This window comes from Fusarium oxysporum, chromosome VIII, assembly GCF_013085055.1.
Source record: "Fusarium oxysporum Fo47 chromosome VIII, complete sequence".
Taxonomy (NCBI): Eukaryota; Fungi; Ascomycota; class Sordariomycetes; order Hypocreales; family Nectriaceae; genus Fusarium; species Fusarium oxysporum.
Window position 1 is genome coordinate 2115002 of NC_072847.1, and position 12964 is coordinate 2127965.

The following is a 12964-nucleotide window of genomic DNA, read 5'->3' on the forward strand; positions in this document are numbered from 1 at the left end:
TCACGTCGTTGGGCCAATGTATGCGAAATGGGCTGTGGCCAGGGCATGATAGTGGTGCGAGGCGGGACAGAACTCATGAGACTAAGGTACCTACGCCAGGTGGGAGAAGTCATGATGAGGTCCTACCGTGCACTGAGATCAGATTCATGCAGAAATGATGGCCATTGAACCTTTTCTGCAACTGCTACAAGCGCCATTGAACTGCTACGAACTTTCCCCGTAACTCAACTTCACTCCCAGGGTGAGAAACGCGTTCCTGGGGTTACACCGCGTTCCGGCCTGGGCCCTGGATCTGACGTGATAGGCTCAGGGATGGAACGCCTCCTACGAGCTCCCTTTTGCTATCCGCAGTCCCAAAGTTGCAACTAAATTCAGATCAGCTTGGACCAGGCCAAGGTGAGACCGTATTTAAATTGAAACCCCTTAGAGTCCTAGATCGGAGGCTTCAAGATTATTGTTCATCTCTGTCACGGTTCCACTCGAGTCAGTTGCTTGGTCGATGAAAATGCCAAGTAAAGTTATCAGATCTTATTCTCTAATCTAATTCGAGGATTACAACCCACGCACGACTGCACCCACTTTATCAATCAGTAAGTGTCATGGCGTCTCATAGATTCGTAAGGTAAGGGTAGGTGTCCATACTGAACATCATTCATAGACAACACGACAATGAAACGCGTCTCCATCTTCCGATCATACAAGCATTACCAAATATCCTCACCCCATCATAATAATCCTGACTCACAAGGGCCCGCCCTTCCGTCAGCGTGGTCGGTCTATTTCCTTTCTCTTCATTTCCCTCGCCGTCCACGTAAATCCGAGTTGCCGACTTTAGCGTCGGTCTCTATCTCGTCGCTGTGATCTTTGACTTCGGGACCCACGCTCAGCTTCACCTGTTTCAATATCGTGTGGTTGAGCTCTGCTGCGACCAAAGAATCCGCGGCTCTCGCGGACTCGTGCCGGTTCCGGCTCGATGGGACGATCATCACGGCGGCGATCTCGGCTGCGACTGCGGCTGTGTCGACGACGCTCCGACATGGAGGGATTTCGCGATGGTGGGTTTGACACATACTCTGGTGGATCCTGGGCCTGAAGTCGATCAAATTGTTCAGGATCGCTGGGGTCAATGGCTGGCACTGGCAATCCGCTCTTCTTCAAGTTCTTGCGTCCTTCCTCACGCAAGTGTTGCTCAAGAAGTGCAGCATTGCGAGTATTGGCTTTGAAAGCCGCGTCGACTATGTCTCCAGCAAAGGGCACAATTCCAATGACAAAGTCGATGATGATATTGAACATCATCCTGGACTTGACAGAGGTTGGCAGCCCACCATCGATCTTCATGCAGGTCCTCATAACCAAAAGGGCAAGCAACATATCCAAAACGTCACCAATTCTATAAAGTCCATGTTAGCTTCGATGGAAACCCAAGTTGGGATTGGAGATCAAACTTACGCAGGGATTAATCCCAAAACGCTACCCCAGCCAAATCGGATGCCGCAGCAACTGAAAAGAGCCAGGTCGAGACGGTAAGCTCGGCGCTTGACCTTGGTCAAAACCTTGCCATCATTTTCGGAAATGCCTGGAGGAAGAGCCTTCTTTCGCTTTTTAACTTTGCCAGTAGGCGTTCCATCTAGGCGAGTAGCTGGGACATGCTCAAAGTAGGGATCCTGTGAATGAAGCGTTAGTTTGCCGGGTCTAAACAATAGGTTGAGTCGATGCTTTCGTACCTCAGTTCCAAATTTGTTCTGGACAGTCTCTCCCAAGATCTTCTTGGTGACGAGCTTTGCGACAAGTGATGCCATGTTTTATAGCAAGAGCAGCACTTCGCTTAAAGAAGTCGTTGGTCTTCTTAATATTGCTGAAGCGACGAGCTTGGCAGAGGCGGGAGTATGATCAAAGACAAGACCACTCCACTAACAAGAAATGTATGTCACTGCTTGAAATCCCGAGACGAAGATTGGGCGAGCCAAGACAATGAGAGGGTGCTTCTCTTATTAAATAAGGAGAGGACAAGGTCATGAAAGAATGACCACTCTTTGTGCTTGTAGTGACTTTCCTGTGCGACTGGTCGGTCAATTACCTGTTTTCAAGTATTTATGATGTCCATGGTGAGGGAGCCCAGTCGGTGCTGTGACCGATGATGTAATATTGGCGGCCACCCGAACTTCTGGAACCTACAGAACTGCAGCAAGTCAGCCCCTGCAGTCTAGAAGCATTCATGCGTAGACTTTAGCTCAGCAAAACCGGTTAAACCACTGCTGCAATGCCGATCATGCACATGCGCTGGCACATTTTTCAGTGGCGATTGAGCATTACCTCTGAAACGTCCATGCAACTCTAGACGGGAGGGAACCTGTTAGGAAAAACTGAGTTGGACGATCATGAACGGTGTTGCACCGCCACAGCCATCGAGCTATTCTGTGGCGAGTGATCGCAATCGTGGCTCAGCAGCTAGCTCCCTCTGACTTGGAGACTGGGCTCCATCTCACGAAGCACTGGACCTGCCTGAAAGCGGGCACCTCAGCCAAAGGCAGGGTACCTAAGGCGCGAATGAGAATGGGTCTTTGACCTCGCTGGTCTCATTGCGATCCAATGCTATCAGTCCAAACCTGACAACAACACCAACAACAAATCACATCCGAAATCCACCATCTCGGCCTTTGCATTGCCGCCTCGACCCCGCGTGTCCTCAAAGAGACGTTGCATTCTACTGAGACTCGTTCACATTCACTTCGTACAGCGTTCCTATCTTCGGTAGCTTCTCGAGTGACCTAGCTTTCCTCTCCCTCTTCGACCACCGCTCGCGTCTTTTCGCTTGTCGCAGTCGTTCCTCTGCATTATCTTGGCTTTCGCACTTCAATCATGGTCAGCTTGCCTTCGCAGCTACGTTCGCATTATCGTCTCGCAAAGTCTTGAAAAGGCGTCAACAAACATAAGAGAAAAACAATAACCGAATATTAAATACATTTACCATAGCATGAGCCGTGTGACTCCAACATCACCATCATGTCTGGATCACAAATGCAGTTAGAGGATTGTATGTGTTGGTGGGTGCTGCGCGGTTGCGAGCAAGGACTAACGCAACCAACCTAGGGCTGGACGACCTCTGCGTCCGCTTCATCATCAACCTTCCCCAGGAGGATCTCTCCTCCGTCGCTCGAATATGCTTCCAGGTCGAAGAAGCCCAGTGGTTCTACGAGGATTTCATCCGTCCACTTGACCCGACTCTGCCGTCCATGACCCTGCGAACTTTTTGTCTACGAATCTTCCAGCATTGTCCCTTATTGGCCAGCTTTTCTGTCGAGAATCATACCAAAGCGTTTGAGGAGTTTTTGGAGTACAAGACTCGTGTTCCTGTACGAGGTGCTATCATGCTGAACGAGGCCATGGATTCGACAGTCCTGGTCAAGGGATGGAAGAAGGGAGCCAACTGGAGCTTCCCACGAGGAAAGATCAATAAGGACGAGGATGATCTGGATTGCGCCGTTCGTGAGGTATATGAAGAGACCGGTTTGGACCTTCGAGCTGCTGGCCTGGTACCCACCGAACATAAACCAAAGTACATTGAGATCTCGATGCGCGAACAGCATATGAGGCTTTACGTCTTTCGAGATGTCCCAATGGACACCGTATTTGAACCCAAGACCAGGAAAGAAATCAGTAAAATCCAGTGGTATAAGCTATCGGAACTACCAGCCTTCCGCCGCAAGAATGGCCAAGCGAACGATGCCAACACTGCACCTAATGCTAACAAGTTTTATATGGTGGCGCCGTTCTTGGTGCCGCTGAAGAAATGGGTTATGGCGCAGAAGAAGATTGAAGCAAGGAGAGCCGCAAACAGCTCACAAGGTTATGGACCTATCAGCGAAGCCCAATACGAAGACGAAGCATGGAACGATACTGGCGCCGAAACTACGGACCAAGGCCCGGCGATAGAGACGCTCGCAGGCGCCACACAGGAGTTACAACGTTTGTTGAAGGTGCAACCTCCCACTCAAGGATTGCAAGGCGTTTCTGCTCCGGCTCTGGCTCAACAAGATAAAGGAAGTGCATTACTTTCTATCCTCCAAGCCAAAGACGGCCCTCCTAACGCCATGCCGCAGGCTGGTGCTCACTATCCTCAGACTCCTCTTGATCACACAGTTACCAACGCTCCTCAACCTCATACACCGCATCACCATAATCTTCACCAGATGCCATCCACAAATACTCAGCAGCCACCGCCGCCATTCCCGTACGCGCCTAACCAAGGTGCTCACTGGAACATGGGACTAGGACAGCAGGTTGGCAATCTTCAGCTATATAATCAGCAATACTCTATCCAGGAGGGTCAGTATAAGAGCAACCAGGCTCCTCTGGTACATCCTCAGCCATTGCCCCCCCAGGTAGAAAGGGCTGTTTTCAACAGGAGTGTATTCCAGGACGTTAATCAACCCAGCTACAACCCCGTGCCTGGTCAGTTCCTTAATCAGCAGCAAGCGCAATATGGCCACCCCGGCCAGATGCCTCAGCAACCTCTCAATGCACCTGGGCAGCCGAGACCACAACCTTTGAACGGCCAGTCCATGGCCCTCCTGAATGCTTTCAAGGGCAGTAATACCGCGCCACAGGTACAGCAGAAGCCTCAACAAGCTCCGTTCCCTCCTGGCTTCCCAGCACAGAGCCAAGGACCCATGTATAGTAACCTAGGCGGAGCACAAGCGCAACAAGTTCCTCAGCAAGTCCCTCATGCGGCCGGCCCTGTGGGAGGCCAAGACCGCTCTGGGCCAAGTCCTAAGGAGCTGCCAGGCTCAAAGGTTGGGCCACCTGCCGACAATCACCGTTCTGCTCTGCTAGGCATGTTTCGCAAGGACGACCAGAATCCGTCCCCTGCACAAGGACCCCAGCCCGCTGGACAGCCTGCTCCTGGCAGTATGATGAGTGAACTTCTGCGTTCAGTTGGCGGAGACAATTTCAGGGCCAATATTCCCCAACAAGCCCCCGCTGATCCCAACCCGCTTCCGTCAATGGATGGCCTATCACTACAACAACGGCCTACTCAAACCGGTACACCTGGATCTCACGGAACAGCGGATTATTCGCAACAATATGGTGCCCAAGCACATGCACCAGCTGCCTCGCAGCCTACTCAGCCTATCCGTATTCTTCAGCGAGGTCAGGGCGAACAATTATTTGGCATCGGTGGAGCATCCGCATCTCCTCAGACTTCTTTTGCCTCGCCAAGTGGATTGTCTAGCCACTTGCAGCCTGCAGGTGCTGGCATCAGCCCCAGCATTGCACAAGCATTCCCTGCTGTAAATCGTCGTCGCGAGTCTGGTCCCGCTCAGAAGAGAGAACTGCTGTCACTCTTTGGCAAGCAGCCATCCCCTGCTAGTTTGGAGGCAGCCAAGGGCAAGGAGGTCATTGCTGGAACGCCTAGGTCTCGTCTTGCTTCTTTGGCCTCTGGAGTTGAAGACCCTGCCGGCCCGCCTTCTCGTCGTGGTAGTCAGACGCCCATCTCGCCAGCCGAACGCACGTTTTTGCTGGACTACTTACAGTCTGTCACCAAGAATGCTAACCATTAAGGGATTTGTGGAGAAGTGATTTGATGTGTACTATTTGTTATTTATAGGAACAGGGGAGCATTGCAACGGAGCCTTGTGTGGGATACTATAGTTTTGGCAAACAATGAGCTAGCGTAGGTATCTAATTGCTAAGCGATCGTTATCGCCACTTTGTTTGGCCTGGACTGTTATCCGATTTGAGATGTTTGTGGTGCTGATTCATGCTGTGTGGGCGGCTGCTCTTTCGCATGTCTATATGGAAGACCCATGCTCAGACTTGGCTGATCTCACCAGCCCAGACCTCCTAATTCGACCAATGGATCTTGATCTGATCCTTGACATGCTCTTAGTACCCAGGTCCGTATGTGTATATGTGCGAGTAGTATTGAATACCAGTAGCAGCCATGAGGGATGCTTTAGTTGACCACCCTGCTGCTGCGTACGTTGAATAAGGTAGAATCAGGCCTCCAACTACTCCGCCGGGAACTTGTCGCGGCTTCCTCCTCTCAAGCCACGTAGGGGTACTTTAGACATTTGCCAGTGCATGTTGCATCCCAGTTCGCTTTCCTATCGGGTTGGTCTTGGCTCTAGGGCACTCTGACATGGATTCGAATCTCACAAATGCAAAGTCACCATGCCCCTGACTGGTAAATACTCAAGCAGTTCACTTTGATGCCTCACGGGCTCGCTAACCAGAGCGACTCACCTGTGTCAGACATTGATCTACTGTCTGTTTATTAGACAGACCCGTTATGATGATCTAAATGGGTCAATAGAAGTCCTGGTGTTAATTGAGAAGATACCTGATTTCAGGGGTGAATATAATCCACGACAGTTGCAGGTCTGTTTTAACAAGAGAATAGTAACAGATTCAACTATCGTTAGTTGTGTCATCTTTTGTATCTTTTCATCAAACATAGTGATGGATTCCTCGTTGTGTTGTTTTTGTTTTCCCACACTAGCTCTGCTGCAATAACTGTATTAGAGCGTTAAGATAACTGAGATACTCTTTGTACGCTACTATGTTCTGGAACGGTCTTCATCAACTTCTCGGCTTATGTATGCGTAAAATCAATATAACAAAGCAGATGTTCCCGTCACATACGAAGCAAAAAAACTAGTCACACATGAGGCATAATTGACAGCATTAACGAGTATCAGTCTTTCAATGAGCCACAGAGGCGGTATATGTAGTCCCTAGTATATAATTCTGTTCGCACAGCCAATCGAATCTTCTGTCTTTTGTATCGTTTCACTGATTCTTCCCTGAACCAGAAGCTAGTTTCGTCATTCAGGGGCACTCAGCTATTTGTAACCCATGCCATTGAATTCCAGGTTGAGACCCTATATGGTGCAGCATTTAGAATATTGGAATGCAATAAGGAACTCTTTTGGTCAAGTAGCTTGTATTCCAAATAAGTTATTACCATTGGCATGTTGCCTGCAGAATCAGGCTCCCCTTGCTGAGCGTCCTTCCTTTCCTTTTGATAGGCGCCCTCACCACTCGAGGCCACTACACCTACCCCTCCTTCCTTGAACCTGGGAAAGCCTTATCAGTCAAAATCATATAACCCAATATCAAAAAAGGCGGAATTCTGAGGAATGGCCAAGTGGTTAAAGGCCAACTTCAAATGCTATGAACCTACAGACCTAGACAAGGTAAAGGCAGGCAATGAAGCATACAGCCCACACACCTCCCCAAGCCGGGTGAAGTGGACCTACACCTCGGATGAGCGTCACCGCGCGCATTTTTTAATCTTTTATCTAGATCATTCATTATCCTTGTTATGTCTTTTGAAATTTTATCATCCGACCTTGCGTCTATAATGTTGCGATTGCTGTTCTACCTGGAGACTTGAAAACAAGCATTAAGAGGACCACTCATGGAGATCTACTCGTTAACAAAAGTATTGAACCTGTTGGCATATTTGTATGGGCTCGAGGGCCCCTGAATGCCAGATGATTCGGAATTCGAAACCAGCGCATATAGTGCGTGCTGTATGCCATGGCCGTATTCGACAACCAAGGCAGATCCTCGCCCCCCCCCCCCCCCCCCCCCCCCCCCCCCGGCCTTTGCGCATCAGATCAATTCTCATTTTCGATCCAGATTGGAGACACCAAACTCCTCTATATTATATCTATTGAATGTGTCTGCCTCGTGTCTGGATCGCAGTTGAGGTGATATGGGCGAGAGAATGCTTCATCCTGGCACTCGAGGTGTTGCAAAGTCGAAGAGCTCATTGAATTTACAGTCAGGCTGTTGAAAGTTGCAACGTGGCATATTATATTAATCCTTTCCTGTATTAGATTGATGTCGTCTAACAACCATGCAGGTATTGTAACGTTCCCTTCCTTGTCTAAAACTCTCGTTACCAATCTACCTGAGAATGGAGGTTTGGGAGATTGCTTTCGGAAAGCAACTGCAGAGCCAATACGTAACTTGTAATCTGATATCTACAGCCGAACAAACCCCAGTGTCTGTTCCATGACTAGACCTCTCTCACAGAGGCTTGAAGCAAAACTCGTACAAATGAACAGATCATTAGCGTCACAGCAAATTAATCTTCTGATCATACTAGATCGAAGAATCGAAGACGCTGTGCCATAGGTAGCTCAAAAAGAATCGTCAGATGAATCATCCCCATTACTTCCATCACTATCAGAAAGATCCAATAGCTGGAAACGGTTGCCCATGAGGTTCTTGCGTGATGGATGGGCGGGAATAACGCTTCTCTGCGTCTTCACATTAGGGACGAGATTGTGGATCGCAGATGACATGCTCTGAAACGGCTGTGCACATTCATCGGCACACCACTCAATACGAGAGGCCCTGTATTCTCTGGATAAGTTGCAGATTAGCACTGTCTGGACTACTGACTGGTCTTCAACATGGGACAGAGCCCAACTTACATTCGGCTCTGAAGACATGTTCGAGCATAGATAGCACCATGAATCGCATTGGTGCTGATGAAACAGTTGTCCTTCTCAAACTCGATGCTGATCACATGAAGATTGTGAATGTGTTCCAGGTCATCACGGATACCCTGGATGGTGAGTTTGGGGTCCCGCTTGCGGATGACGAAGTTACGAGAGCCGCCCTTGCGAATATGATGGGCAACCTGGCCACTCAAGGTGAACTGGTAGTCAGACCATCTGGTATGTATCTGTGATAGCGTATAAGAATGACATCGGCTCCTTTCGCCAATCTACTTACTTTCCGGTCTTTGATGTACAAACCAGCAGTGCGACAGTTCTCAATAAAAGCACAGGCATCAGCCTCGTGCAAAAAAGAGACCGTGGCAGTGTTATCTTTGCTCCGAAGAAAGATCTCCAGAACGGGACCTCCTCGAATAACCGCAGCAACATCCCCATGTGTGATGCCATCAGGCACATTGAGGAGCAGGACTGACCTCTGTGCTGACCGCTCAAACCACTCCTTGACCTCTGGTCTTTTGTTGTCGTGGAAACTTCCAAGCCGTTTCTGATTGATCGAGCCACCTGGATGGGTTGAGGACCGATAAGACGCATTGGGCTGCCAACTCCTATTCAGACGAAGCCCTTGTTCTTCAGCAGGGTAGTCCAAAGCGGTATTTGATTGAATTGGGAAAGTAGATGCTTGTGCTTTGTACGTGAAATTTGCCGTTGGCGATGGTTCAAACTGTTCCGGGGCATAGGTAGGCGCATCTTCAGCTGGCTTCTGAAGGCAGAGAGACTACAAAGAGTTTAGAAGTTGGTAGGCGGATGGGAGACGGTAAGCTACATTCACAATTGTTTCATTCAGCCCTTGTGCGATGAGATTCTGACGTAGGTAGACTGACCACATGCAAGTGTCAGAGATTGCCAGTATAGGCCGTGCCGTTGTAACATACCATACTGGTGGGCAATCGCAAGGAGGCTCTGGTATTCCTCTCGAGGCACGTACACACATTGGGATTCGTTCACTGGCATCTCTGGGCCCTTAAACCAGTGTCAGTCCGATGAATATTTTGCAAGACTTGCATTTCACGCGTTTTTTTGGTAGTTCTCTGCTGAATACGGAGGACTTTCCAATGGGTAGGAAGGGGGTCGTACATCTTGTTTCCTGCGAATAGGTGAGTATAACTGTTATCTTGGTACCCAATTGAACTGTAGTAATTCTTGCTTACTGCGTCTGGTTCATGCTCATGCTCATGCTCATGCTCATGCTGATAATTCGTTGGCTCAAGAGCTGATCTTGATTCTGATACGGATGAAGAAGAGAAAATCCAAAAGTGGTTGGTGAAATCGATGAATAAGGATTTGATGGAAAGAGCTCTCAGTTATCACTTTCTCCCCAGGCCGAGCTCGAGCATGGGAGATGGGACAGGCAATCACCATTGGATCTCATAAGGCAGGGCGAACCAACGGGCCTGATTCAGGTGCGGCTGCCAGCTGCGAGCCTCCCGCTGGCCGTTTACAGGCTTGAAAAAGGCAAACATTGGCGATATTGGAGGACTTTGATTCGTCTAATTTACCTGCAGGTTAATGAATATCATATATGATTGAATATCTTTTATAGTCTTGATTACTATTGGGTCAAGATTTTGACAGCATACACAGAAACATACGGGTTGTAAGGACATTGCAGTACGGAAGATGAACCAGAATTGAGAGAGTGACGAGATAATACCATCCCTCCTCGGCGTGACCTGGAGTCACCCCGGAAGCGAGTGTATGACTTGCATTGAAGAACGTTTCGAATAAGCCATGACACAAGGGGCAAAAGAAAGTATCAAAGGAACAGCACCGGGGCAGTATGTAACCAAACGGTTCTCAACCAAACAGACAGATACCTAAATCCGTAGTCAGCCGTTGTATTTTACAAACGTCGCTGGCAAACACTCTGTCTTGATGTTGTGGAAGACGGGTCCACGTGACACGGGAGAGAGATGTTGCATTGATCGGGAGTTAATAAATAGAGCGGCAAACGCCTGGTAACAAATTAACAGGCACGGGCACTTTAATTTGAGACGCCATCGGCAAGTTAGACAGTTTAGTCTTACGGATGAGGCTGAACGAGGCTTAGTCGGTGGAAGACAATCGACAGAAGAGTCTTCAGTACAAAACCAAAAAGTGAGATCAGCAAACAACACGAGCATAATGGTTCACGGCTCTTCACGCCTCCAATGGCATGACCCGTCGACACAACCGTCAAGGACAAGAATCTGCTGATGGAGCCATGGACCATGTTTAGTGCATGATTGCCGAGAATAGCGGGAGCTTAAGGGACTCCGGACAGGGACGGCGGGGAATCAACAAGGGTTAGGTAGCGTCGGGTGGTTATTTTTAGGTGAAGCAGACTGACAAACACGAGATCATGTGATGCATTCTCCCTCTTTCGATCGTTGGCTTTTCCTATTGCGAGCCCTCCGATCTGAATTCATCAACCACCCTAAGCGACGGTCTAAACTTTGTGGTCGAGTAGACGCGTGTGCCATCATCATGCTGTTTATTCGAAGTATCTAGAAATACTGCACCCAAGGTCACCTATAATACAATGACCAAGTGCTGGGATGCTACGTGAAGAGAAACACAAGGATCCAGATCGTCAGTCAACACGAAATGACTTCCTTGTCTGACCACGGGTTGTAGAATAGACCCAATAATCCGGGCCTCGGGGAAGGCTGTGTAAACACTTTGTACGCCACCGTCATAGAAGCTGAGAGGTGCAAGCATCCACTAACAAAAATTCAACGGCTACAGCTCACACCTCCACCCAAAATAAAAAAAATAAAAAGGAGTCGTTGTTTTGACTTTAAAGTCAATCTGGTGTGGCCACGGTACGTACCTCTCCTAGTGAAGCATGTGCCAAAGACCAACCCCTTGCTCCTCCTGCTGGGCCAACCCAACATAACGCCAACGCTTTCCCCTGTTCTGTTCTGTTCCGTTCTGATCCCTCTTTTTTGCTCTGTTGATTTCTTGTCCACCTCTCGCTTTTTACTCTCGTTATCTTTGAGATCGATCAATTCCAGCGTTTTTGAGACTAGCAGCAGATCGTCGTAGCCATCGTTTCATCGACCCTTGTTGTTTCTCGTATTTTGCTACTTCTCTACCTTCGCTGTACGCTTCACCCTTCGTTCGCTCGTCGATTTGGACACGCTTGGCATCTTCCAGTATCGACATCTAGTTACAAACGATCTACCCATCTCTTGGAATATAATCAATCAATATCGTCAACATCATCATCGGCACTCAAGACTCACTCATCAATTAATCACTAACCACAGCCGCTGTGGTCCGCCTGACTTCATCTCGACCCCCTTTCGTTCTCAAACCCACCAACGATCTCATCATGCGTCCCACCTCGAACCTCCTTCAGCTGGCTGTCTGCCTCTCCTCTCTTGCCCCTCTAGCGACAGCATGGCCTAACTGGTTTCCTCCTGCCGATTCTGTCGTTGTCCGACGCGTTGCACATGAAGCCAGTACGTTGACTCTTCTCACCCATAAACAACCCCTTTTACTGACTCCTCATAGTGCCACAGGAGACCGGCGTTATCAAGGCTCGTCAAGACAAAACCGATGATGGAGAAGCTTCAAGTACCCGAAAGAACAGCGCCAAGCAGACCAACTTGAACACCGCCAAAGTCGAGACAGGAACTGAGACCGGAACTGCAGAGAACACCAAGACCGCTACCGAGACAGGCAAGAAGAAGTCTGGCACCAAAACTGGAACATCTGCACCCAAGCGCACAACCTTCTCTGCTGATGTTCAGCCTGGTGGTGTGAGCATGACACTTCCCGATACCATGTATGTCCCTACACCTCTCTTCAAGATTGGTGATTACGCCACCTTTGGCTGGAATTACACCTCGCTTGAGGGCACACCAACCGCCATCGACGTCCTCGTCAGCCAGTCTTCCGCCGGCGAGACATACACTCTCACTGCCAACATGACTTTTGCGACCAACCCCACCTTTGTCTGGGACACCAGCAAGCAGGCCAACGACCCCGATGCTCCTCTCGTGGTCGGCATGTACACTCTCGTCATCAAGGATTCTGACTCAGCCATCACCGACCTGCCCTCTCCTGGCTATCTGCAAGTCGAGAAGACCTTCCAGTTTGGCATGTACACACCCGCGGCCTACACACCCTATCCCCAGTGGAACTGTGATATCTGCAACAACTAGTCAAAGCATCCAGTGCCATTTCTGTTTTTTTTTTTTTTTTTTTTTTTTTTTTGCAACCGATCTTAGGAGTTATTATTGGAGGTGTTATGGGCAGGCAAGCATCAGAAGGAGAAAAATGTTTATTGATTATTGTTTCACTTTTCATCAGGATATTTCACAGTTTGGTGAGGGCGTTGGCAGACGGATGTCGCTGTTGTGAAGTCATCTCGCAAGAACGGTGAGATCCCCGGTTTGGATGCTTATGATTAATCAGGTGGTCGAAATGAGTTGAAATCATTT

The 12964-nt window shown here is 49.0% G+C and overlaps 4 protein-coding genes across 4 annotated transcripts; 2 read left to right on the plus strand and 2 right to left on the minus strand.

Moving 5' to 3' along the window:
* Positions 1-506: 506 nt before the first annotated feature.
* Positions 507-2089, minus strand: FOBCDRAFT_229675 (uncharacterized protein). The gene is made up of 3 exons (XM_031188280.3): positions 1725-2089; positions 1450-1664; positions 507-1390 (listed from the first exon to the last, which is right to left on the minus strand). Exons 1-3 carry the CDS (start codon positions 1797-1799, stop codon positions 832-834), a joined length of 849 nt encoding a protein of 282 aa, XP_031035545.2. The 5' UTR covers positions 1800-2089; the 3' UTR covers positions 507-831.
* A 914-nt stretch (positions 2090-3003) lies between these two features.
* Positions 3004-6059, plus strand: FOBCDRAFT_205346 (uncharacterized protein; the record flags this gene model as incomplete). Its single annotated transcript, XM_031188279.3, has 5 exons — positions 3004-3034; positions 3091-5533; positions 5609-5674; positions 5835-5901; positions 5994-6059. The coding sequence occupies 5 exons, from the start codon at positions 3004-3006 to the stop codon at positions 6057-6059; spliced, it is 2673 nt and encodes an 890-aa protein (XP_031035544.3).
* Positions 6060-7800: 1741 nt separating this feature from the next.
* FOBCDRAFT_322126 (uncharacterized protein) lies at positions 7801-9723 on the minus strand (the record flags this gene model as incomplete). Its single annotated transcript, XM_031188277.3, has 7 exons — positions 7801-8379; positions 8451-8704; positions 8755-9252; positions 9301-9353; positions 9410-9497; positions 9612-9621; positions 9686-9723. 7 exons carry the CDS (start codon positions 9721-9723, stop codon positions 8154-8156), a joined length of 1167 nt encoding a protein of 388 aa, XP_031035542.2. The 3' UTR covers positions 7801-8153.
* Positions 9724-11706: 1983 nt separating this feature from the next.
* Positions 11707-12962, plus strand: FOBCDRAFT_48723 (uncharacterized protein). Its single transcript, XM_031188272.3, has 2 exons — positions 11707-11980; positions 12033-12962. The coding sequence occupies exons 1-2, from the start codon at positions 11851-11853 to the stop codon at positions 12683-12685; spliced, it is 783 nt and encodes a 260-aa protein (XP_031035537.2). The 5' UTR covers positions 11707-11850; the 3' UTR covers positions 12686-12962.
* Positions 12963-12964: the final 2 nt, after the last annotated feature.

Excerpts from the sequence above, each read along its gene's own strand:
- FOBCDRAFT_48723 (XM_031188272.3), top strand. The coding sequence starts at position 11,851 with ATGCGTCCCACCTCGAACCTCCTTCAGCTGGCTGTCTGCCTCTCCTCT. Across the intron at positions 11,981-12,032 it reads ACGCGTTGCACATGAAGCCA|TGCCACAGGAGACCGGCGTT; the intron begins GTACGTTGACTC and ends GACTCCTCATAG.
- FOBCDRAFT_229675 (XM_031188280.3), bottom strand. The coding sequence starts at position 1,799 with ATGGCATCACTTGTCGCAAAGCTCGTCACCAAGAAGATCTTGGGAGAG. Across the intron at positions 1,665-1,724 it reads AGAACAAATTTGGAACTGAG|GATCCCTACTTTGAGCATGT; the intron begins GTACGAAAGCAT and ends CTTCATTCACAG. Across the intron at positions 1,391-1,449 it reads GTTTTGGGATTAATCCCTGC|AATTGGTGACGTTTTGGATA; the intron begins GTAAGTTTGATC and ends TGGACTTTATAG.